Here is a 26,948-nt window from a genome sequence, read left to right as displayed (position 1 = left end):
TTTGAGACGGAGTCTTGCTCTGTCACCAGGCTGGAGTGCAGTGGCACAATCTTGGCTCACTGCAACCTCTGCCTCCTGGGTTCAAGTGATTCTTCTGCCTCAGCCTCCCGAGTAGCTGGGACCACAGGCGCGTGCCACCACGCTCAACTAATTTTTGTATTTGTAGTAAAGAGGGGGTATCACCATGTTGGCCAGGATGGTCTTGATCTCTTGAACTCATGATCCACCCACCTCGGCCTCCCAAAGTGCTGGGATTACAGGCACAAGCCACCGCACCCGGCCTGGTTGTCCATTTCTACAGGACTCCAGGACTCCAGATGTATGCCACCATGCCTAGTCAATTTTTTGTATTTTTAGTAGAGATGGTTTCACCATGTTGCCTAGGATGGTCTCAAACTCCTGGCTTTACCTTACTCAGCAGTAACTTGGCTAACAGTTTACTACTTTTCTGCCAAGTCTATGACAACTGTAAGACCTTGAATTAGAGTACCCATTCATAAAGCTCCAAATATCCCCAAGTAAAAATCAAGCCATGAATAAACTCCTCCTGTACTAAACTTTCTTTTCTCTTAAAAAGCAAAACTCCTGCCAAAAATTTAATCAAGCAAAGGAGAATTTTATATTTTTATCCTTTTTCTTGATAAAAACGTTGTTCTCATGAAATTGATTACTTCTGTGGTAACAGGCAAAACTTTTAGGTCTGTTGGGAGACAGTCTTTAAAGCCAGTATGTGGCAGTGAAAAAAAGCAACACATTATTTCAACGGGTGGAGCTGCTTTCTCCTCTGAGGCAGTCTAAGTATGCACATTGCTAAGTTTGGAAGATGCACCATCTGTGCGGAGTACTAAGATCTTTGTTATAGTCAAAAATTTTTTTTTGGCCAGGCATGGTGGTTCACACCTGTAATCTCAGCACTCTGAGAGGCCGAGGCGGGTGGATCACCTGAGGTCAGGAGTTTGAGACCAGCCTGGCCAACATGGAAAAACCCTGTCTCTACTAAAAATACAAAAATCAGCCAGGCGTGGTGTAATTCCAGCTACTTGGGAGGTTGAGGCAGGAGAATCACTTGAACCTGGGAGAAGGAGGTTGTAGTGAGTCAAGATCACACCATTGCACTCTAGTCTGGCAACAAGAGCAAAACTCTGTTTCAGAAAAAAAAAAAAAAGAAAAAAATTCTGGTGGTTATTTTGGCAAAGAAATTTAAGTCTGTCAGAGATGCTGGTAGTATATTAACAGCCTTTGCAATTTCCACAAGAGACCTATATATTAGGAATTTTTCTTTAATTGTGTCAACATGCATGTTAACCGACAAAAACTAGGAACTAACTGCTTTGAGCAATATCATTTCATCAAGTTGCATTCTGGAGGAAAATGGGATAGTTTCCAATTCCCTCAAAATTCACTTCAAAATATTGGAAAAAATGATGACAACCCTGAAGAAGATGGCATCACCTGAAATTTGGCATAGAAGTAGTTCACTGTCAGCACATAAAGCTTACAAGTCTTTCCAATTTCATGTGGCTTCTTTTCTTGGTAATGTAAAAGTCAGTCTTGAAGAATCCTTCAAGAAAAGATTCTGTGATGGAACAAGTTCATCCACATTTTGGTAAAGTTTCAAACTGTAACTACTACTTACTAAAAAAATCCGAACTGTTCGATATATTTTTAAAATAAAAAAAATAAGGTGCTTCCGTTTTCACAACTTTAAGTTGGTGAGGCCTCTGCCACATTAAAATACTTAGGCTCTGTGCGCTATAATTTTTGGTGATTAAGTAGCTTCAGTGCTGTCATTTCTTTTTTGTTGTCAAGTCTTTTTAAAGTTGGAGTGAAAGATATATAGTCGTGGGGGGCATAGTGGTGGCGAATGCATGTGCCCTCAATGCAATGATGACAGAATTTCCAACTGTGTATAACCGTTAATAACATGACTTGACAAAAAAGTCATTAATAACATTTGTCCCCTTTCTCTCAAAACTATTTTAAAAACTAACATGAAAAATTCTGGACTACATAAAGAACTCTTACAACTCAGTAAGAAGATGATAAATAGTCAAATGTTTTAAAAGTTACTTCGAATAGACACTTTACTAAAGAAAATACATGAATGGTTAATAAGCACATGAAAAGATGTTCAATATCATTATCAGTGAAATCTAATTTAAAACCACAGTGAAGTAATATTACACATCCACTAGAGTGTCTATAAGCGAGACTGATTGTACCAAGGTTGGGGAGTATGCAGGGAAACTGTCACACTGATGTACTGCTGGTGGGAATGCAAAATGGTACAGCCACTTTGGAAAACAGTTTGCAGTTTCTTAAAAAATTAACAATATACTTACAATATAACCCAACCATTCCATTCACAAGTATCTATACAAGAAGAATGAAAACATGTCCATACAAAGACTTACAGGCAAATGTCGGCAGCAGCATTGTTTTTAATAGTACAAAATGGGAAACAATCCTAATGTCCCTCATTTGGTGCATGAATAAACAAAATGTGATATTTCCATATGCTAGAATACTACCCAGCAATAAAAATAAAATACTATGAATACACAATACAACATGGATAAGCTTTGAAAGTTCTGTACTGTGTAAAAGAAGTCAGATGCACAAGACTACATATTATATGAGTTCATTTATATGACATTTTTGGAAAAAGTTTAACTACAGAGACTGAAAGCAGATTAGTGGTTACCCAGGGTTAAGGGTGGGAGTGAAGATTAGAACTGGGGAACTTAAAAAAAAATTTGCTACACTATCAACTGACTAACAAGCAAGGAGTCTAAAAAGATGGATTGTTGTGTCTGGCCATGATGACTCATGCCTGTAATCCCAGCACTTTGGGAGGCTGAGGTAGGCGGATCACCTGAGGTCAAGAGTTTGAGACCAGCCTGGCCAACATGGTGAAAACCCGTCTCCACTAAATAAAAAAATTAGCCAGGCAATGGTGGTGTGTGTTTGTAACCCCAGCTGCTAGGGAGGCTGAGGCACGAGAATCACTTGAACCTGGGAGGCAGAGGTTGCAGTGAGCTGAGACTGTACCTCTGTACTCCAGCCTGGGGGACAAAGTGACACTCTATCTCACACACACACACACACAAAGATGGATTGTTGGGATGGGTAAATTTTATGGTATGTGAAATATAGATCAATAAAGCTTTTTTAAAAAACTAAGAGCTGGGTGCGGTGGCTCACGCCTGTAATCCCAGCACTTTGGGAGGCTGAGGTGGGCAGATCATCTGAGGTCGGGAGTTCAAGACCAGCCTGACCAACATGGAGAGACCCCTGTCTCTACTAAAAATACAAAATTAGCCGGGTGTAGTGGTGCATGCCTGTAATCCCAGCTAGTTGGGAGGCTGAGGCAGGAGAATCGCTTGAATCTGGGAGGCGGAGGTTGCGGTGAGCCGAGGTTGAGCCATTGCTCTCCAGCCTAGGCAATAAGAGTGAAACTCTGTCTCAAAAAAAAAAAAAAAAGGAAGAGGACAGAAAACAAAGAAAAAAAGCTGGGGCATATATCTGATCCCCCAAACCACTCACAGACCTTAGGTTAGGAATATTATCTATTACTTGGGTTGACTAAACAGACGATTGTTTATTATTAAACAGGAATTTTCAGATAGTTTCGTTATTATTTGCCCTCAAACAATTTTTTGTAGGGAAATCTTACATCTTTTGTTAAGTACAAGATAAACATAACAACTCTCTAGCAATTGTCTCTCTTGCACTTTTTTTTTTTTTTTTTTTTTTTTTTTTTTTTTTTTTTTTTTTTTTTTTTTTTTTTTTTTTTTTTTTTTTTTTTTTTTTTGGTGAGACAAGGTCTCACTCTGTCGTTCAGGATGGAGTGGTGCGTTGGCAGGATCCTAGCTCACTGTTGCCTTGACTTCCCACCTCACTGCAGCCTTGACCTCCTGGGCTCAAGCTATCCTCCCACCTCAGCCTCCCAAGTAGCAGGGACCACAGGCACATGCCAACACGCCCAGTTAATTTTTGTATTTTTTTGGTAGAGACGAGGTCTCTCTATGTTGCCCAGGCTGGTCTTGAACTCCTGAGCTCAAGAGATCCTCCCACCTTTGCCTCCCAAAGTGCTGGGATTACAGGCATGAGCCACCATGCCTGGCCCTAGCAATTCTTAATATAAGGCAAATTGAGTAGGATTACATTTCTGGATAAAGAAATAAAAGCAGCTAGATAAGGCTATTTTTCTTGCTCTTTCTCTAGCTCACCTTTCATACTTTCCCAACAGCTAAAGTGAAGATAGCTCCTGGCCTATGTTATTAAAAAGTTACCAGGCCTTTCACTCTCAAAAGTGTTCTAGGTTGGATGACGATAAATTACACAGTCAAACTGTGTAATTTACTATTTACACTTTACTATTAGTCATTTTACAGTTGAGGATCTGGGGCACAGATAAATTAAAATGAGAAGTCCAAGACCACATGTTTTAGATTTGGGGTCTTTAACATGACCACAACCACTCCTTACAGAATAAGTACTATTTCTACATTTTTCTGTTGGAGGTATTAACTATTACTATCTACATTTCACAGATGAGGAAACAGGCTTTGATTTATTACTTGCCTGGGGTTATAAGGAGGTTAAGTGGTAGAATTGAGATATAAACCCAGGTCTGCTTGACTCCAAAGCTTGTACTCTTAACCTTTAAGCAGAATACCTGTCATAAAAGGGAACATGAGTGTGAGTATGGGTATGTGCTTGTTCCACGTTTGGTCTAGGGAAATCTGCATCATTATAAAATTATATGTAAAATTTTCTGTTTATATAAATTATTCTAGAGAAAGAGTGTAGAGTTTTCATTAGATTCTCAGAAGTATTTACAATACAAAAAAAAACAAACAAACCTCAAGAACCTGTTAGATTGCTTTGTTAGATAGGTAAACATTTAAGATAATTTATATATTTTATTAGCAGCTGTTACTGTCATAACCAGATTTGTCAAATAACATAATTAACAAGCAATTACTGAAAAGCAATATATATATGTATGTTTACTAAGTATATCAATATCATAATTATAGAATGTGATATTTTAGATCCTGTACTTCTAAAAACTGAGGGTCAAGTCATCATTTAATACTGAAGATGACCAGCAGTTACAACAAAGAGCAGGGAGTGATGGCAGAAGTTTCTGTTACTGGTGACCAATCTCTACTTATTGGAGTAGCTGTGCATTAAGCAGTTTCTCACATGCTATACTGACCTAAGGTAAAGTTAACTTAGAAGTACAAAATTAGAAAAGACATATAATTTGGGGATAGTAAAGACCTCGAGCTCTATTAAATCAAGTAATTGTGTGCTTTTATTTATTGATAACTAATATGAATTAGTTTTCTTAAGAAGGATAAATAGTGTTGGTAAGAATTTGGGGAGGCACTCTTTCTCTTCTTAAGTTGATATCCTTCTAGCTTTTGTAAAAATATTGCCTTCAAACCCTCAAAATGGCAACCTATTAGCATTTATGTCCTCTGATAACATTTAGCCAGATAACTCCAGTATAAATTACTAAAATATCTCCATATGCATAAATACAGGTATGTATAAGAGAATAATAGTAACTGTAATAAGTAGTAAAATTAATACCAATTCTAATATGAATTCATTAGTTCAAATTAATTGCCACTAAATATCATAACCACCAGTGGGACTTCACCTTCCTGCTGTTGTATAACATGTGACTTGGTTGATATTAAGTATATATAACTTTATGAATAGATATGTGTTGATATTGAATATATGACAATTTCAAACAAAATCATAAAGACTAAAAATGTTTGAATGAAATAGTTCAGCAAAAGCTGAGTAGATTTAGCAATATAAACAATTTTTTTATTTTTTTTATTTTTTACAGTGAAAGAAATTCTTTTTTTGGTTTGTTTTTTGAGACAGAGTCTTGCCCTGTTGCCAGGCTGGAGTGCAGTGGCGTGATCTCCGCTAACTGCAACCTCTGCCTCCTGGGTTCAAGTGGTTCTCCTGCCTCAGCCTCCCAAGTGGCTGAGACTACAGGTGTGCACCACCACCCCAGATAATTTTTGTTTTTTTTTTTAGAGATGGGATTTCACCATGTTGGTCAGGATGGTCTTGATCTCTGGACCTCATGATCCTCCCGCCTTGGCCTCCCAAAGTGCTGGGATTACAGGTGTGAGACATTGTGCTGGGCAGATAAATTCTTTTTATTCAAAGTATCTAATGATGGCACCCTGCAGTGGTAATGAAATAAGTCAGAACCTGGGAGTGGTGCTGGCAGAGATGTGGATAGTCACCATTTGGCTATTTAATGGACCAAAGACAGTGTCAGGAGGAAGAGAAATACCCACCCACTGCATTGAAGGAGCTTAAGGAGGGAAAGGAATAGGTAGCATAGCCAGGTGGCATTATGGTCCGCTGGCTCTTGGCCACGTAGAAAGTACTGCTATCTGGGTACACAGTGACTCTTAACTGGGGGCAACATGGCTACCTTTCTGGCCACAACACAGTGCTAAATGCTGCTTTTTAATTTATACATTAATTGGCACTACTTTATTAGTTTTTTTGTCTTTAAGAGACTAGAAACAAAGAGCCAGCTAATATTTTCCTTGTTTTGATTTTGGTCTATTTTCCCCTTTTTAACCTTTCCATGCTACAAATGAGTAACCACAAATGGATTTTTCCTCCAAATTTAGAAGATTTGGCAAATATGAGCACACTGTCCATAAATTCACAAAATAGCTTTGGGAGGTAATTCCGATAAAACTGCAAATATTTATACTGACTAAAGGCTGGGGATTCTAGCATTTTCATGATTCATCTTCTGGGCTTCTTTAGTTTTAGGCACCCTTATAAATTTGCAGGATGCTCTTTCAATGGTTATGCTTATGAATTAATGTTTCTAAGGCTGAAATCAGAGCTCTATCAAATTAAACTTTACACAGAGGAAACATATTTAACAGTCAACCCCTAAACTAAGCAACCGAAACTGTAAATGCACAAAATCGAGTAAAAGAAATGACAATAAGAGTTATAAATACCCCAAAACCCCTGAAACTGATAAACAACTTCAGCAAAGTCTCAGGATACAAAATCAATGTGCAAAAATCACATGCATTCCTATACACCAATAATAGACTTAAAGAGAGCCAAATCAAGAACAAACTTCCATTCACAATTGCCACAAAGAGAATACCTGGGAATACAACTAACAAGGAACGTAAAGGACCTCTTCAAGGAGAACGACAAGCCACTGCTCAACGAAATAAGAGAGGACACAAACAGATGGAGAAACATTCCATGTTCATGATTAGGAAGAATCAATATCGTGAAAATGGCCATACTGCCCAAAGTAATTTACAGATTCAATGTTATCCCCATCAAGCTACCAATGATCTTCTTCGCAGAACTGGAAAAAACCACATTAAACTTCATATGGAACCAAAAGAGAGCCCGCATAGCCAAGTCAATTCTAAGTAAAAAGAACAAAGCGGGAGGCATCACACTACCGGACTTCAAACTATACTACAAGGCTACAGTAATCAAAACAGCATGGTACTGGTACCAAAACAGAGATATAGACCAATGGAACAGAACAGAGGTCTCGGACGCAACGCAACATATCTACAACCATCTGATCTTTGACAAGCCTGACAAAAACAAGCAATGGGGAAAGGATTCCCTGTTTAATAAATGGTGTTGGGAAAACTGGCTAGCCGTGTGCAGAAAGCAGAAACTGGACCCCTTCCTGACACCTTACACTAAAATTAACTCCAGATAGATTAAAGACTGAAACATAAGACCTAACACCATAAAAACCCTAGAAGAAAATTTAGGCAAAACCATTCAGGGCATAGGTGTAGGCAAAGACTTCATGACCAAAACACCAAAAGCATTGACAACAAAAGCCAAAATAGACAAACGGGACCTAATCAAACTTCACAGCTTCTGCACAGCAAAAGAAACAGTCATTAGAGTGAATCAGCAACCAATAGAATGGGAAAAAATTTTTGCAGTTTACCCATCTGACAAAGGGCTGATATCCGGAATTTACAAAGAACTAAAACAGATTTACAAGAAAAAAACTAACAAGCCCATTCAAAAGTGGGCAAAGGATATGAACAGATACTTTACAAAAGAAGACATACATGAGGCCAATGAACATATTAAAAAATGCTCATCATCACTGGTCATCAGAGAAATGCAAATCAAAACAACATTGAGATGCCATCTCACGCCAGTCAGAATGGCGATCATTAAAAAATCAGGAGACAACAGATGCTGGAGAGGATGTGGAGAAATAGGAACACTTTTACACTGTTGGTGGGAGTGTAAATTAGTTCAACCATTGTGGAAGACAGTGTGGCGATTCTTCAAGGACCTAGAAATAGAAATTCCATTTGACCCAGCAATCCCATTACTGGGTATATATCCAAAGGATTATAAATCATTCTTCTATAAGGACACGTGCACACGAATGTTCGTTGCAGCACTGTTTACAATAGCAAAGACCTAGAAACCAACCCAAATGCCCATTGATGATAGACTGGACAGGGAAAATGTGGCACATATACACCATAGAATATTATGCAGCCATCAAAAACGATGAGTTTGTGTCCTTTGTAGGGACATGGATGAACCTGGAAACCATCATTCTCAGCAAACTGACAGAAGAGCAGAAGATCAAACACCACATGTTCTCACTCATAGGCGAGTGCTGAACAGTGAGAACACATGGACACAGGGAGGGGAGCACTCCACACTGGGGTCAGTTGGGGGGAAATAGGGGAGGGACGATGGGTGGTGGGGAGCTGGGGAGAGATAGCAAGGGAAGGGATGCCAGATGTTGGTGATGGGGAGGAAGGCAGCAAATCACACTGCCACGTGTGTACCTATGCAACAATCTTGCATGTTCTTCACATGTACCCCAAAACCTAAAATGCAATAAAATAAATGGGGAAAAAAAAAAGAGTTGTAAATACATCTCCCTCCACTACCATAAAAATAACCAAGGCTTGGATCCTGTTGCCAGGTTATAGCATCATAGACATTTACAATGGATTGCATGTGGTCCCGAAGCATCTGTTTATCCCTTCTCACGTCAAAGAAGAGTACTGCAGTCCTGTGCTTAAGGGGGGAAAAATACAAGCAAGAGCAGGAGGTCTCAGACTTTGAGTTCCTTCTGGCTAGGCTCTGGTACAAGAGGCCTGGAGTGTTTGGTCATTATCCATAATGTGAAGAACCAATGGTTAGAAAACACCAAAGATGGTGCTTCTGTGATCTTCATATTAACTATGTCACTAGTTTTAACAGATAAATGAGGCTGAGCGCAGTGGCTCACGCCTGTAATCCCAGCACTTTTGAGAGGTTGAGGTGGGCGGATCATGTGAGGTCAGGAGTTTGAGACCAGCCTGGCCAACATGGTAAAACCCTATCTCTACAAAAAATATGAAAATTAGTCAGGCGTGGTAGTGCTCGCCTGGTCCCAGCTACTCGAGAGGCTGAGGCAGGAGAATTGCTTAATCTCAGGTGGTGGAAGCTGCAGTGAGCTGAGATCACACCACTGTACTTCACCTGGGTGACAGAGCAAGGCTCCGTCTCAAAAATAAAAGATAAAAGAACATTCCGGTGATAGACTGGACAGGGAAAATGTGGCACATACACACCATGGAATACTATGCAGCCATAAAAAATGATGAGTTCATGTCCTTTGTAGGGACATGGATGAACCTGGAAACCATCATTCTCAGCAAACTGACACAAGAACAGAAAATCAAACACCGCATGTTCTCACTCATAGGCAGGTGTTGAACGATGAGAACACATGGACACAGGGAGGGGAGCATCACATACTGGGGTCTGTTGGGGGGAAGTAGGGGAGGAACAGTGGGGGGTGGAGATTTGGGGAGGGATAACATGGGGAGAAATGCCAGATATAGGTGATGGGGAGGAAGGCAGCAAACCACATTGCCGTGTATGTACCTATGCAACAATCTTGCATGTTCTTCACATGGACCCCAAAACCTAAAACGCAATAAAAAAAATAAAATAAAATAAAAAAAGAACATTCCATGACCTATGAAGTCCTGATGGATCTTAAGTGTTTCTTCTTGGTTTGTCCTCTAAACTCACTAGATTCTCATCCAAATTTTATTTTTCTTCTCTAGCCCTCCTTTCTCTCTCAGACCCCTAGGCCCACCTTAAGTGGAAGAGTATAATTTATAAATTTTGTGTCAGGTAGAGAATAGGAAACAGTGAGCTAAGAGGGAAATAATATCAGACATAAAAGATGGATTTGCTGAAACTCACCATCAGAGGGCACAACAGTACTGCAATAAACAACTCTCAAATTCTGCCAGGAAGAGAGCCTCTGGTGTACCTAGAAAATACAAAAGATACATTTACTGTCAGAATGGAACAACAAACATATACCTATGTGTGTGTATATAATAAATATGTAAATATGATTACTTAAGTAATATGTATGCTTTGTAGAAAACTTTAAAAATGCAGATAAAAGTCTTTTAAACTTCCATCATCCTAAAACAATAATAGTGAACATTTTGGTATGTTTTGAAGATTTAAGCAAACACATTTACAAATACAAATACAAGTATACATGTTGCATTAAACAGAATTATACAAATCATGTTTTAAAAACACAATATTGATTCTAGGTGCTATCAGGCCTCAAGCAAACTTTATGGCTTTTTCTTCCTCTGGTTATCTTTCAGACCTGCATCTTCTTCATATCTCTTACCAGGTATGAGATAGTTATTAAGAATTTACTGTTATTGGGTAGGCATCTGGTCTTTATGTTCACTCTCCTTTTTTAAAAACTCAGACAGTCAACCTTACTACTTGAGTCCTTAATCATGACTGCTTCAGTGTTAGAAGAAATCACTCACTCACACCCACCTCTACTACTTCCTCCAAGAGCAATGTCACTGTGGATGTGGATCTGGAACTTAGGTTCTCATAACTAAACCACGTCTCAGAATGAACACTGAATTCATTTCTCACTTGCCAAATGCTTAATTTATTCCTTCGTATCTTTTACTTTCCCAGCCCCAAAAAGTATCAAAGGAAGAAGAAGGGGAGGCATTAACTGAATAAAATCCAATATACCAGCTTCAGGTCTGACATATTCCATTCCACCAGCACAAAGAAAAATCATTTAGGACTCTGTGACAATGCACATTTTAATATAGCTTAGTAGATGGCAGGCTTACAGCCTTCATATCACTATCATTAATTTCTATATCATTTCAACTTGAGAGAGCATGCAGAAAGGTAAGACTGACATTTATAAAAAATGTAAATAAATCACTTAAAATTACTTGAGACTTGGCTCACACCTAGTTTAGTTTGAAATCTTTGATTCATTAGGAATTACTTTTAGTCAAAGTTGGTAAGCAGAAATCTAACTAATTTCCCTCTAATGACAACATAGCTGTCCCATACAGTGAATAATACATCTTTTCCTGCCTTATTGGAAATGCTATCTTTATAATTTTCCAAGTACTCATATGAATTTGGATCTATTTCTGAACCTCTATGCTGTTCATGCTCTAGTGGCCACATTGTTTTAACATTCTAGTCTTACCATATATTTCCCTATCTCGTAGGTTAGTTTTTCCTTATTACTTTTCTTAAGAAATCTCCCAGCTATTCTTGCTTATTTGTTTCTCCATATGAACTTCAGAGTCAGTTTATCTACACCCAAACACACACACACACACACACACACACACACACACACACACACACAGCTATTCGTTTCAAAAAGCAGTATCATGCAGCAGTTAAAAGCACAGAATCTGAAATAATCTTGCCTGAGTTCGCATTGTGGTTCAGTAACTTTAACTGCAACTCTTGGGCAATTTATTACCTTCTTTGTGCCTCGGTTTTTTCACTGAAAAATGAGCAAAAAGTGATACTAACATTACCCATATAAAGTAATTGTGAGGACTAAATGAGTAATACATGTAAAGTCCCTAGAACATGCCTGGCATAGAGTAAATTCTCAATAAATATTAGCTTATGTCTTGTTTTGAGATATTAACTTCATGAGTTAAAAAGGGGGAAAATAACTTTTAAATGATTTTGATTTTTGCCAAAGAATCTTGTAAGTCTTTCCATTTACGTTTCTATTTGTATTTCTGAGAAGCACTTTAAATTTTTCTGCATGCAATGATTTTTGTACAGTCTTATCCAATGTTAGGAACAACCTCTGCACGTTTTAGTGTGCATATGCCTTTCTTCAATTTTATTATTCTGAGTTTCTTTGCTTTCGTTCTTAGTAATTTGATCTTGGAATGTTTTATAGAAGAGTTAGCCTATTTAATATAACATGCATATTTAATCTCTTATCAGTTATGAAATTTTATGCTATGCTTTCTAAAGTAAAAATAGTTTACTAGCGGCTGGGCATGGTGGCTCACGACGGTAATCACAGCACTTTGGGAGGCTGAGTGAGAGGACTGCTTGAGCCTAGGAGTCAGAAGAAGCTGCAGTGATCTATGATCCTGTCACTGAACTCCAGCCTGGGCAACAGAGTGAGACCTCATCTCTTAAAAAAACATTAAAATAAAATTACTCAATGATTTGTGCATACTTTTAGTTATGTATATATTCCTTCTGATAATAAGAAAGGTTTACTTTTTTGTTCTAGTAGTTAGGTCGGAGTAAAAGTTAAAGTTCTTTTAATGGCCTTTGAAAGTTCAATATTCTCTGATACCCCATTATCTCTAGCTTATCTCTTACCACTCTCCTCCTATATTACTGCTTTAGCCCTTTAGACTCTTCCCTGTTTCCTGAACCCTGCTACGTTTTTGCTTCAGGGTCTTTGCAACAGCTGCTATCTTTGCTTAGAATACTGTTTCTCTAGATAACTATCTGGTTCCCTCACTTCCTCCAAATTTTTGCTCAAATTTCATTGTCTGACTAAGGTCTACTTTGGTCACCCGCTTCAAAATAACAATCTCGTCAATGGGTACTCTCAATCCTTTTATGCTGTATTTTTCCCCCATACATTTAATACCTCTTAACAAATTATTTGCTTATTACTTTTGTTTCCTCCAACTCATGAAGCAAAAATTTGCATCTCTTTTGGTCACTAGTTATGCTTGGCAAACAACAAGTCCTCAACAAACACATGTTAGGGGGAAAAAAAAATCCCTATATTTTATAGTTTTTTAATATTATAACTAACTAAAATTTTATAAAAAATATGCTTTAACATACAAAAATCCTATCTGTATTATCAGCAATGATGAACTAATACAGTTATGTTTCTTTTTCTTTCCCTCTACCATTTGGTTTAGTTTATTATTTCTCTGAGTGTTTACCTTTTGCTCTAACCTACATATCTATGTATCAACTATAGACTCCCATCCACTCCAATCTTAAGATTTTACTAGATTTATTGATTTCAAATGACATCTTTTGACAGGCTGTTATAAAACATGACAACATCATTTATTTCCTCTTTCCGACTTTCATTACTGCACTGTCAAGGTTTTAACGATTCATATTCTGCTCTGCAAATCTAATTTCCACATTTGTTTTAGTCTTAATTCTATAGATCAATGGACTTTACGTTCACTGCTAATACTTTAGCTGTAGTTTCTCCTTTCATTTCTTGGTTGGCTGCACTTCTTCCTGTAGAAGCAGGACTCATGGGAGCTAAATTTCCTGCAGCTTGGCATGTTAATTTCTAAATTAATCTTTCCTTGGGGATTTGAAAGTTAAAGGATCAGTGTTGAATTCTGCTTTGGAGAAGTATGAGGTCGGCAGCTTCCTCTGGAGAACTGTGCTTGGCTGGCTTTGTCAGGGATCTTCAATCATAGGTGTCATTCCTCAGGGTTTTCCCACACACCTCTACTTGACCTTCACTGGATCTGGCAACCTTCCATTATACAATGTGTTTTGGAATTGCAGAGATCGCCACAGTTGTGCTGAAGATGGGACTTGCATTTTTGTCTTATTTTCCTTCCTATTCTAAGATTTGAGAAGAGAAGGGACAAACTGCTGCCTTTACTGGGCCATTATTTGTTAATATATTAACTTTTAAATACTGACATCTTCAAACACACACAGCAGAAAGCACAGTGTGAAGAAATCCTATGAACCCATCATCTGCTTCTGTATTTATTAACATTTTGTCAAATTCAGTTCATCTATATACCCAGTTTTTTCCTTTCAGTATATCTTAAAAGGAAATCCCAACCATCATATCACTTAAATAGACATACAACGCTGGGCCATTTTCGTAAATTATTCTTAACAATAATAAAAGATGTTTTTGTGGGGCAGAGAACCACATCAATGCATGGCTGCTTATGAGTAGTACTTGTTAGATGACATAGAACATGGGTTGGCAGGCTGGCTGCCTGTTTTTATAAATAAATTGTATTAGAACCTAACAAAGCTCATTCATTTACTTACTCTCTATAGCCCACTCAACTACTTTCACATCACAACAGCCAAACTGAGTAGCTGCAAGAGCTGAGTAGTTCCAACAGACACAACATGGCCTACAAAGTATCAAATATTTACAACCTGGCCCTTTAAGAAAATGTTTGGCTGGGCGCAGTGGCTCACTTCTATAATCCCGGCACTTTGGGAGGTTGAGGCAGGCGGATCATGAGGTCAGGAGTTCGAGACCAGCCTGGCCAATATGGTGACACCCCGTCTCTACTAAACATACAAAGATTAGCCAGGCGTGGTGGAGCACAACTGTGGTCCCAGCTATTTGGGAAGCTGAGGCAGAAGAATCGCTTGAACCCAGATGGCAGAGGTTGCAGTGAGCTGAGATCCACTGCACTCCAGCCTGGTAACAGAGCAAGACTCTGTCTCAAAGAAAAGAAAAGAAAGGGGGAAAGTAGAAAAGGGGGAAGGGGAAAAAGGGGAAAGGAAAGGAAATGTTTGCTGGTCTTTGCTTATAGAACAGTTTCTGTCGTTTTGGTATAATTCACTTTCCCAAAGTCCTTCCCACCCACTTCTGTAATGGCATTGGCAATTATAAAATACTACGTACATACTAAGTGTTAGTAAACACATATACGAGTCCTTTCCTCTCTTTAAATCTTTCAGAAGCTTAGAGTCTAATAAAGACAACAACAACAAACATTATTTTGCTCTTGCCTATTTTCCTTGAAATACGGCAACAACAAACAAAAAAAAACAAACAAAAAACCAAGAAAGCAATTAATAAGAGCTCAAGATCAAAGAGCCATTGCTGTTCTAAACTCTTCCTTAATTCCCCTAAATTGAAAATATTTTCATGGTTTAAGTTTTGTATTTTTAACATGTCACAAGAAAATAGTAAGTTTCTTAAAGTTTTTTTCCTTTACTGTTTAGGGTTTTTTTTTTTTTTTACCCTTTATTTTCCTTGTAAGCTTTTAATAAATATTTGACTGATGCTGAAAGTTTGAAAAATATATCAAGAAGTTTAAAAAAAGAAAAGTCAGCAAAAACATTCAGGCAAATGGTGTGTAATATTTAAATATTTAAATTTCATAGGCAGATACCAAGATTAAAGTCAAGCAAAGTTAATTAAGTTAAATCTTGGCAGATACAAAGATTAAAGTAAATTATTTAGAAAGTATTTCAAACATTATCAGAGAAAGGGAATATTTCTAGGAATTTTTTTTTTTTTTTTTTTTAAGACAGTGTCTTGTTTGGTCACCAGGCTAGAGTGCAGGGGCATGATCTTGGCTCACTGCAACCTCCACCTCAAGATTCTCACTCAACCTCCGGGTTCAAGCCATTCTCCTGCCTTAGCCTCCTGAGTAGCTGGGACTACAGGCAAGCAGCAACTATGCCTGGCTTAATTTTTGTAATTTTTAGTAGAGACAGGATTTTACCATGTTGGCCAGGCTGGTCTCAAACTCCTGACCTCAAGTGATCCGCCTACCTTGGCCTCCCAAAGTGCTGGGATCACAGGCATGAGCCACCGTGCCCCGCCTCCCTAAGCATATTGTTGCCAAATGAATAAGGTGATTTGGTGCCCTCATGGTCCCTTGAAGATTTGGTGCCCTCATAGTCCCTTGAAAACAAACAGCAAGTTTATTCTTTTGGTAATAAGTAACTTTAAGGAAAAGTAGGGGCTTGAAACTAAAAGAAAGTATAATGTGTGCCCTAGTATTATAATCATTTACCTGTAATCTTAATCCCTAGTGTTATCAATTTAGAGTCAGGCTATAAAACACTGTAATTTTATTTCCTCAAATCATAAGATTTAAGCCAATAAAAATTAAACTTTAGAATGATAAAAAAGATATGCCTCAGAAAACTATTAAATTCAAGTCGAAATTTACTTTTAAATTCCTTACTATGATCATAAATTATTCAACTATATCTAATTCATCTTTCATAGTTCAAAAGAGCAAACTCAGCAGTATACCCTTCCAGAAACTTGAGAGGATTGTCAGCTCTAAATAACCTGTCGATAGCCCCAAAATATTCACAGCCAATTAGACATCAGGCTAAAGGAAGGGGAATGGTGAGGGCGAAGAAAGAAGGGAGGGGCAGGGAGAGAGAGTGAGAGAAAGAGAGAGGGAAAGTTAGTTCCTTATTAACCTATTTCCTTTTAAGAAAATCTTGGGATCTAATTTCATTAAGAAACAAACACCGTGTTGTGTTGAGATGGTCATTGAATGAATTGTTCATCATTACTTTTTAAAAACTAAAAATCTGGCCGGGCACGGTGGCTCAAGCCTGTAATCCCAGCACTTTGGGAGGCCGAGGCGGGTGGATCACAAGGGCAAGAGATCAAGACCATCCTGGTCAACATGGTGAAACCCCGTCTCTACTAAAACTACAAAAAATTAGCTGGGCATGGTGGCGCGTGCCTGTAGTCCCAGCTACTCAGGAGGCTGAGGCAGGAGAATTGCCTGAACCCAGGAGGTGGAGGTTGCGGTGAGCTGAGGTCACGCCATTGCACTCCAGCCTGGGTAACATGAGTGAAACTCCGTCTCAAAAAAAATAAAAAATAAAAAATAAAAACCTAAATGCAAAGATCTTAAAGGACTCACTGTCACATAAAACCTAGCATTTGTACCTTTTAAAAATCATTTATACAATTCAAAGCAGCATACAGATTTAGATACAAGTGAATAAAGTCAGAATGTGAACTCCATGGGAACGGAAACTCTACGTACAGTATTCTCCCATTATCTGTGAGGGGTATGTTGTAAGACTCTCAGTGGAAGCCTGAAGCCACTGACAGTACCAAACCCTACATTTTTTCATATAAACACATACCTTACAACAAAACCACAGCTCATAGGAAGAAACACACACACACACACACACACACACACACACACACCACTATGGATAAAGTTTAATTTACAAATTAGGCACAGTAAAAGAATAACAACAATTAATAATAAAATAGGATAATTTCAACAATATAGTATAATAAAAGTTATACAAATTTGATCTCTTAAAATATCATATTATACTGTACATGGGATGATTTATGTCTTGGGTGGGACAGAGTGGGCCAGTATAGGACAGTGTGAGATCTCACCACACTACTCAGGACAGTGTACCATCTAAAACTTAATTATTTCTAGAATTTTTCACTTAATATTTTCAGACTGCAGCAGACTGTGGGTAATGAAAACCACCAAAAGTGAAACAGCAGGTAAGGGGGAAGGACTGTACTCTATCTGTTAAATGAATAAATGTGACTGGCTTGAAGATGTTTTTATTGAGAGTAAAAATGGAACTTCATTTGGTTGCTTGTTTTGACAGACAGTTCAGTTTCGCAATGGTTCTTTTCATCACCTGAATTCATATTTCTTTCCACAGTGCCATTAAAGCCTGTGAAATCTCAATGCATTTGTTGGCATAACAATATTGGGGAAATAGTCGCATCTATAACAAGATATTGAGATAAAACTTCCTTTTTTAAAGTGCCTTTAAAGTTAGGAAAATACAAAGAACTTTTCAAAATATTTTATGGATAAACAGGTGTTAGTTACATTTGTCTCTATACCTTTTGGAACTAAAATAGCTTATATTTTTAAGTGTTCTTTTCTACTTTGACAATGCCTAGGGCCTGAGAAATCTGTTTATTCTAGAAAATGGCTACTCAAAATGTAGACCATGGATCTGGGGCATCAGCATTACCCGGGAGCTTGTTTGAATGCAGATCTCAGGCCCCACCTCCTTCCTACTGAATCAGAATCTGTATTTTAACAAGGTCACCAGGAAATTCACATGCACATTAAAGTTTGAGAAGCACTACCACAGTTCATGCAAATGAGTTCAAAGGGATGCATCAGTTAGCTAGGAACAGTATTCTTAGACCCTTCACCATTCTCATTTATCAAGACCCCAACATAAACAACTAGGGCTCACAGAGAAGAAATATGACATAGCAGAAACCAATGCATTGAGTTTCAAAGGCTAGATTCTAGTCTTATCTCTAGTTGAATGACCTTGAATCTTACTTCACATCTGTAAAATGCATCGGTTATGCAACATACATTGTAACCCCTTCGAACTCTGAAAGACTATTAATTCATGAAAATAGATACCAATAGATTTTTTTCCTGACATACACTACAAAGTAGTTTAGAGAAATGGTTCAACTATATGTGATAGAAGAAAAAAATGGGCCTACTTAAGGCTATGGGGCCTTGTCTATCAATCACTTTGTATTTATTTGGTTTGAAAATCAACTTCTATCTTTGTTTTCCCAATTGGTTTCTGGAAGATGCAGAGTGGCGAATAACTTAGGAAGTGGGTGGTTGCTATTAATAATTCCCCTCACTGCCTCCTTTGTTCTTGAACACTGATAAAACACAGGTAATAGACAGGAGTCCGGAAAAATCAAAAACAAATTTTGTATTTTGTACAAGAGCAAGAGGATGTTACTGTTCTTAGAAAAAACATGGCTGAAATATTTCACGGTGAAAGATTATGATGCCTGACATGGTTAGTAGATCAGGAAAAAAATAAATAATATGCATATGTGTACATATACATCTATAAGCACATAGAGAGAAATAAAGCAAATGTGGCAAAAGATGAATAACTGGTGAATCTAGGCAAAACGTATAAGACTGTACTTTATAGTCTCTCTGCAACTTTTCCATAGGTTTGAACTTTTTCAAAATAAAAAAATTAAGGGAGAAAAAGAATTACAAATATCTACTGACCCATTGTGCTCTGTTGTATTCTTCTCTTTTTTAAGGTGAAACATAACAGATTTATTTAATTTTCTGTAACCTTTAAAAGGCATCAGAAAAGCTAGGATAGAAGAAAAAAAGATCAGTATAGAACACATTTCAGTAATTTACACTCCCATGTTGCTACTTTATTTTGACCTTGACTTACAGACTTAACTTTTTTCCTCAGGTAAGGCTAAAATAAAAGCGGGGCGGGGGGGTGGGGTGGGAAGAAATGGTGGAGGGAATTCATCTCAACTCTCCTTTGTATTAACGAAGTTAACAATTCAAACTAAGAAGTACACTTTGTGTGACTTTCACTTTTGCTCTAGCTTCAGTTAATAATAAAAAGAATGCAGTTACCACTCACAAATATAAATAACTATAGGCCTCTTTTATTCCCCTGCAATCAGAGGGATACAACAGCTGCTATAAAAATCACTCTCTACCCTCCCATGTGTTGTGTGAGTGTGACACTCATACCATGAAAAGAATAAAATATAAAAAGAGAGAGTTATAGCAAAGGAGCTGGTTTTATTTTAGAATTCCTTTTCCATTTACTGTAAGTTATTTTACCTAATTAAAATAAATATGCTACCTGCATTTCTAACATAATTGTCTCACTTAGAAACCTCAAAACTGGAATAAGAGTAACAGAAATCATGGGCCAGGTGCAGTGGCTCACGCCTGTAATCCCAGCATTTTGGGAGGCCGAGGCGAAAGGATCACCTGAGGTCAGGAGTTCAAGACCAGCCTGCCCAACACGATGAAACCCCATCTCTACTAAAAAAAAAAAAAACACACACAAAAAAGTAGCCAGGTGTGGTGGCGAGTGCCTGTAATCTCAGCTACTCAGGAGGAGAATCGCTTGAACTTGACTGTACTCCAGACTGGGTGACAAGAGCATCTCAAAAAAAAAAAAAAAAGAAAAAGAAAAAGAAATTAATGTACGAGCTGACTAATAACATTCATTCATTTATTTCTTCCAGATTTTATCCAGTAGGAATACCATAAGAACAAATCACCTTTCATTAATTGGAGATTTTAAGGCATTCATAAAGCCCTTTTTGGGGGGTATAAGAGGGTGGTGGGGGACAGGGTCTCACTCTGTCACCAAGGCTGGAGTGCAGCAGTATGATCATAGCTCACTGCATCACTGATCTCCTGGGCTCAAGCAATCCTCCTGCCTCAGCCTCCTGGGTAGTTGGGATATGCCAGATTTTTAAATTTTTGTAGAGATGGGGTCTTGCCATGTTGCTAGGGCTGGTCTTGAACTCCTTACCTCAAGCAACACTCCCAACTCAGCCTCTTAAAGTGCTGGAATTACAGCCCTAAGCCACCGTGCTGGTCCTTAAGTCTTACTTGTCTTTAACTCTTCGGCTTCATACAAATGCAATAATTTTGACAGTTTCTACTCTTTCTCTACCTTTAGCTAATGGGATTTATTTTTATTTGCTTGATTTTTTTTTTTTATTTTGAAAGAGTCTCACTCTGTCACCCAGCCTGGAGTGCAATGATGCGATCTCAGCTCACTGCAACCTCCACCTCCCAGGTCCAAGCGATTCTTCTGCCTCAGCCTCCTGAGTTGCTGGGATTACAGGTGTGTGCCACCATGCCCGGCCAATTTTTTTTTTTTTTTTTTTTTAAGTAGAGATGGGGTTTTAGGCTGGTCTCGAACTCCTGACCTCGTGATTCATCTGCCTCAGCCTCCCAAAGTGCTGGGGATACAGGCCCGAGCCACCGCACCTGACCTATTTGCTTGATTTTTAAAAAATACCCTTAACAAAGCCATGCCAAAGTGTAACTTCACATAATGAATACATTACTTAAGATTAATACCAAAGAATAATAGTCATTAAAGGTCTTAGTGCAGTATAAAGGGGAAGATCAAATAAGAGAGTTAAGATGATTTTCACATATAATTCAAAACTGAAAACACTCAACCCAGAATAGTACTCAGCCCACTCTGCCTATGACTCCAGCTGATGTCTCCTGTCTCTTTAGAGTTCATATGGGGACCAGTCTCTCAGCAAGCAATTCTAAGTCACAACTTTACAAGTCGAGAGACCAGCAGATGCTTATTTGCATATAAAGAAAGAATACCATTACTAACATCACTACCATCTTCTGCATTTTCTAAGCATGCACAGGGTCCAATTTGTGGTCTTTTTGTGACTGGTTTCTTTCACTTAGCATAATGTTTTCAAGGATCATCTATGTTGTAGCATATATTGGTACTTAATTCCTTTTTATTGCCAAATAATATTCCATTGTATGGATTTAAGACATTTTGTTTACCCATTCATCAGTCAGTGACCATTTGGGTTGCTTCCACTTTTGGCTATTATGAATAATGCTGCTATAGGCATTCATGTACAAGTTTTTATATGAACATTTATTTTCCTTCCTCTTGGATAGATACCTAGGAGTAGAATTGTAGGGTGCCATGGGAACTCTGAATTCAACATTTTGAGGAATTGCCATACTATTTATATAAAGTGGCTGTAATATTTTACATTACATTTACTTTTACAGTGAGGGTTCCAATTTCTCTACATCCTTACCAACACTTGATTTTTTTTTTTTTTTTGAGACAGGGTCTCATTCTCTTGCCCAGGTTGAGTATGGTGGTGCAATCATGGCTCACTGCAGCTTTGACCTCCTGGGCTCAAGCAATCCTCCTGCCTTGGCCTCTCAAAATGCTGGGATTACAAGTGGGAGCCATCACACCCAGTCCTATCTGTCTTTTCAATTATAGCTTCCTTAGTGGGTGTTAAATGGTATCTCATTGTGGCATTGATTTCCATTTCCCTAATAAGTAATGATGTTGAGCATCTTTTCATATGCTTACTGGCCACCTTTATATTTTCATTGGAAAAATGTCTATTCGGAACTTTGCCCATTTTTAAATTGGGTTGTCTTTTTATTATCACTAATCATGTTGGTTTTTGGTAAGTCATGTTACTCTAGGAATTTGTCCATTTTGTGTGAAATTCTAAATGCATATTGACATAAAGTTGTTCAGAATACCCTCGTAACTTTTTAATGGCCATAGAATGTGTAGTGACATTGCCTTTTTTTGTTGTTCCTGGTATTGGTAAACTATGCCTACTTTTTCTTGATCTGCTAGTCTTGGTTATTTCCTTATTTATTTATTTTGAGAAGGAGTCTCACTCTGTCACCCAGGCTGGAGTGCAATGGCATGATCTTGACTCACTGCAACCTCCACCTCTTGGGTTCAAGTGATCCTCCTGCCTCAGCCTCCTGAGTAGCTGGGATTACAGGTGTCCGCCACCACGCCTGGCTAATTTTTGTGTTTTTAGTAGAGATGGAGTTTTACCATGTTGGCCAGGCTGGTCTCGAACTCTTGACCTCAGGTGATCCACCCACCTCAGCCTCCCAAAGTGCTGGGATTACAGGTGTGAGCCACTGAGCCTGGCTATTATTTCTTCTTTGACGCACATTTCAAATACCAGATGATTTTCCAGTGAAAATGTAATTTCTGGCCGGGCACAGTGACTCATGCCTGTAATCCTAGCACTTTGGGAGGCCAAGGCGGGTGGATCACGAGGTCAGGAGTTCGAGACCAGCCTGGCCAGCATGGTGAAACTCCATCTCTACCATAAATACAAAAATTAGTTGGGCATGGTGGTGCATGCCTATAGTACCAGTTACTCAGGAGGCTGAGGCAGGAGAATCACTTGAACCTGGGAGGCAGAGGTTGCAGTGAGCCAAGATCATGCCACTGCACTCTAGCCTGAGTAACAGAGCGAGAATCCATCTCAAAAAAGAAAATGTAATTTCTATGTTAATTTCACTGTGGTTAGAGAACATACTCTATATGATGCAAATCCCTTGAAATTTATTAGGATTTGCTTTATGGCCTAACTGTGGTCAGCTGGAAAATGTTCCATGTGCACTTGAAAAAAGCAAGAATCCTATGACACCTCTTTGTTGGATTTGAGGTTGTCATGGACTTTTAATACCAGCTGAGTTGAAGGTGACATTTTTGTGTGTGACAAAGGGCTTAACTTTGTTTCTTCACAGCCTAGAGAGATGATATATCCCTGTAAAGTCAAGATTTTCAAGAAATTGTTGTGAGGAAATTTCTAAATATAATATGCTGCCACCCTAAATGCTGTGGAATAAAATGTATGCAGAAAATCATGCTTGTTTGTTTCCTTTTGAAGAAGAGATCAATTTCATGTTAAGAACTCAGGCATGCATATCAATCGTATTGAGACTGGGTCATTTTCATTCCCTAGACTTACATAATCCAATTGGTTTTTAAACCAGTTTTCTAGAAGGAATACATGTTCTTCAAAAACTTTCTCACAAATAATCCATAATATTTAAACATCACATGAAATTTAAAATTTGCTTACTACTTCACTACATTTTATATGAAGGACACATTTCATTACGAAAATGTTGATCCTTGTGCTACATTCAGGTCTTGAAGACCAAAAACTTTAGTTTAAAAAAAACAAAAAAATTAAGTCTTATAAGCCTGTTTGACTTTTGTCTTGGTCTTTGTTCCTTTTCTAGTTTGTTTCCTACAATATAGGAACCCATCACTTCTTTTAGAGAGGAGTAATGATCACAAAGAAGTTACAAAGTTAACAAAAATGGGACAATGCTTTAGAGATAAAGGAAAAATCAATTTCAGTTAGCAGAATGGGCACTGAATCTAGGGATAGAACTGGATGTCCAACATTCAAGTCCTAGTCTCAATACTGAGCTGCTAAAGCGCAGATTATTTTGTGGAGTCTAGTATTATGTCACCAACTGTGGGGGAGAACCAAAAACAGAAAGGGAACATTATGGAAAGTGGTAGGGAATAACTACTGACAAAAAACACTGTTAACTTCATTTTGTTATCCCATTAAAAAATACTAACCAAACTGATGAAGAAGTTCAGAAGGACATCTGCATTTCTCTTTCAAAGCATAGCCAGAACAATTTTGACAAATAATCACCTAAATGTTTACCCAACAGCAACTATGAACATGAGGTCAAAAGTGAAACAGAAATACCAAAACTATCTATTTCCTTCCAACAATTAAGCTGGGAAGTTCGAGTATAGATTGTAGGATAGAAGACTGAGAAAAATTATTAAGAATCAAATCTAATAAATAGTTCCTATGGTACCTGGCACATACTACCTTATTTCTGACTGATAAAATTATCTAGAAAATGTTTGCAAGCAATAATGACAAAAACATAAGGTATGCAAATATATTATATTCACATGCACAGCACAAATGGAATATTCTTTGAAGCACAAATGTAAATGGATATTTTGTGACATATTCCCATTGATGAAAGATCCTTACTTCTAGCATGATTGTTTCTTCCTGCCCTATAACAGACATATATCACTCAATTTCACAGAATAAATGGTACACACTTTTCCCTCAGGCTTTTCTTCAATGGTCAAAAATGCATTTCCCATTGAGGTAGACAAAAGAAAAATTTTCCTTGAGTCAACAACTATCTCACTATATTTTTCAATAGACTATAATTTAACTATCCAATACTATCAACTAAGATAAATTTACTGAGTATAAAAATTATATTATGATTATGTAAAAGAATGTCCTATTCATAGGAGACACATTATGAACTTTTTGTGAATGAAGTGTTGATGATGGCTCAAATGGCTCAGTGCAAAAAAAAAAAAAAAAAAAAAGACTGGAAAAATGTTAACAACTACTGAATCTAGCTAAAGAGAATTTAGATATCTACTGCATTATTCTTTCACTTCTCTATATATTTGAAAATTTTCAAAATAAACAGAAAGGAAAGTGTTTATTAAAAATCCAAAAACACTAAGGTTGATGAGTTATTACGGCCTAGGAAACTGAAAGTGATACTAAGAATATTATTGTAAGCTCCTTGAATATACAAGCTTTCCTCCTGCTTTATATTTAATAAGAATGCTGCTATCCAAACTTACCGAAGAAAAATTAAAAAATAAACTTACGAATGAGTATTTAGCATGTTGGGGTAGAGGGAATGTTGGGATACAGAAGTAGCAACAATTAATGAAAGGGTTGGCCAGGTGCAGTGGCTCACACTGTAATGCCAGCACTTTGGGAGGCCGAGGCAGGCGGATCATAAGGTCAAGAGATCGAGACCATGCTGGCCAACATGGTGAAACCCCGTCTCTACTAAAAATACAAAAATTAGCTGGGCATGATGGTGTGTGCCTGTAGTCTCAGCTACTTAGGAAGCTGAAATGGGAGAATCACTTGAACCCGGGAGGTGGAGACTGTAGTGAGCCGAGATTGTGCCACTGCACTCTAGCCTGGGGACAGAGTGAGACTCCGTCAGAAAAAAAGGTGGGGGTGGCCAACAAGCTGTGTCTTAATTGTATCTGTGTAGCTGTCTTTTCTCACCCCTTTTTTTCTCTATTTCTACTCTGCCTTCTCACAAAAATGTCAGACTTGCCACAAAAGCTAATTCCTCAAAGTAGCACCCTATGTTTGACTTGTAAGTCATAAGGCTGTCCCTGGCTCACTTAATTTGTCAAAATAAGGAAAACTGATCTAAATCCCTCTCTCCTACTGATTTTAGAGATGTTGGTCAATTTCTAGACACCATTCTCCATGGACTTCTCCCCTGAAAATTTCAAATGTCATTCCACAAAATATTTTATCTATTGTTCTGCCTTGCCCAGCAGAAGAAAGCATTAATAGAGACACAATAGAATAAAAACGGGCATCTCTTTATATACTGAATTTTATGTTTCTTAAAAAGGAGGATTAAGAGCATTAAGAGTTAGAAGTAAGTTTTATTTCCAGGGTGTAATAGTGAATGCCAATATGTTTAATGTCATTTAACAGACAATGTTGAGACAGTAATTTTTTTTTTTTTTTTGAGATGGAGTTTCACTCTTGTCGTCCAGGCTGGAGTGCAAAGGCACAATTTTGGCTTACTGCAACCTCTGTCTCCTGGTTCAAGTGATTCTCCTGCCTCAGCCTCCTGAGTAACTGGGATTACAGGTATGCACCACCATGTCCGGCTAATTTTTGTATTTTTAGTAGAGATGAGGTTTCGCCATGTTGGCCAGGCTGGTCCTGAACTCCTGACCTGAGGTGATCCACTTGCTTCAGCCTCCCAAAGTGCTGAGTTTATAGGCGTGAGCCACCATGTCCAGCTGAGTCAGTACTATTTTTATGTCTTGACAACATAAGCTCTTTGAGGATGGCTACCTTCTTCATATTTAGATTCAATGCTACTAAATAATTCACTAATTGATCTTCAGTAACAACTGCAATAAATAAAAACTGGTCAGTTTTACCATCAGGGTGTGGTAAAAAGTTCACGTTTCCAAAACAGAAGTCAAGAAGGCCAAAGAACATCGGTGGCTTCTTCGAACAGTACTTTCTGCTTCATTTTCATAATGTGAGTTAGCAAAACACTGTGAATATCATTATTAACCACAACAGAGCAATCATGGTTTGCTCACTCTTAGCCTCTCTCTTCTCACTAATCCTAGCTGAGAAGCACATGAAAATCTGAAAAGTCACAGGTGACCTAGGTTAGAGAGGAACTTTTCATTTTAAATCACATTTTTCAATCTAATATAGTCAGAAGACTTGCTTAATCATAAACTGTTTAAACTTTTTAAGTTTTATGACTTAGGCCGGGCACGGTGGCTCAAGCCTGTAATCCCAGCACTTTGGGAGGCCGAGGCGGGTGGATCACGAGGTCAAGAGATCGAGACCATCCTGGTCAACATGGTGAAACCCCGTCTCTACTAAA

General features: G+C 38.0%; 1 protein-coding gene across 7 annotated transcripts in view; it reads right to left on the bottom strand.

Moving 5' to 3' along the window:
* MCU (mitochondrial calcium uniporter) overlaps positions 1-26,948 on the bottom strand; it is a 233,712-nt gene that overhangs the window by 52,684 nt on the left and 154,080 nt on the right. For all 7 annotated transcript variants that reach the window (XM_017518548.2, XM_017518546.2, XM_017518552.2 and 4 more), the window contains one exon: positions 10,300-10,369. In XM_017518548.2, coding sequence (XP_017374037.1) covers positions 10,300-10,369 — 70 coding nt within the window. The remainder of the gene's footprint in view (positions 1-10,299; positions 10,370-26,948) is intronic.

This window comes from Cebus imitator, unplaced genomic scaffold (genome assembly GCF_001604975.1).
Source record: "Cebus imitator isolate Cc_AM_T3 unplaced genomic scaffold, Cebus_imitator-1.0 Scaffold686, whole genome shotgun sequence".
NCBI lineage: Eukaryota > Metazoa > Chordata > Mammalia > Primates > Cebidae > Cebus > Cebus imitator.
The sequence above is the reverse complement of the archived record's forward strand: the minus strand, read 5'-3'. Positions and strand labels throughout refer to the sequence as shown.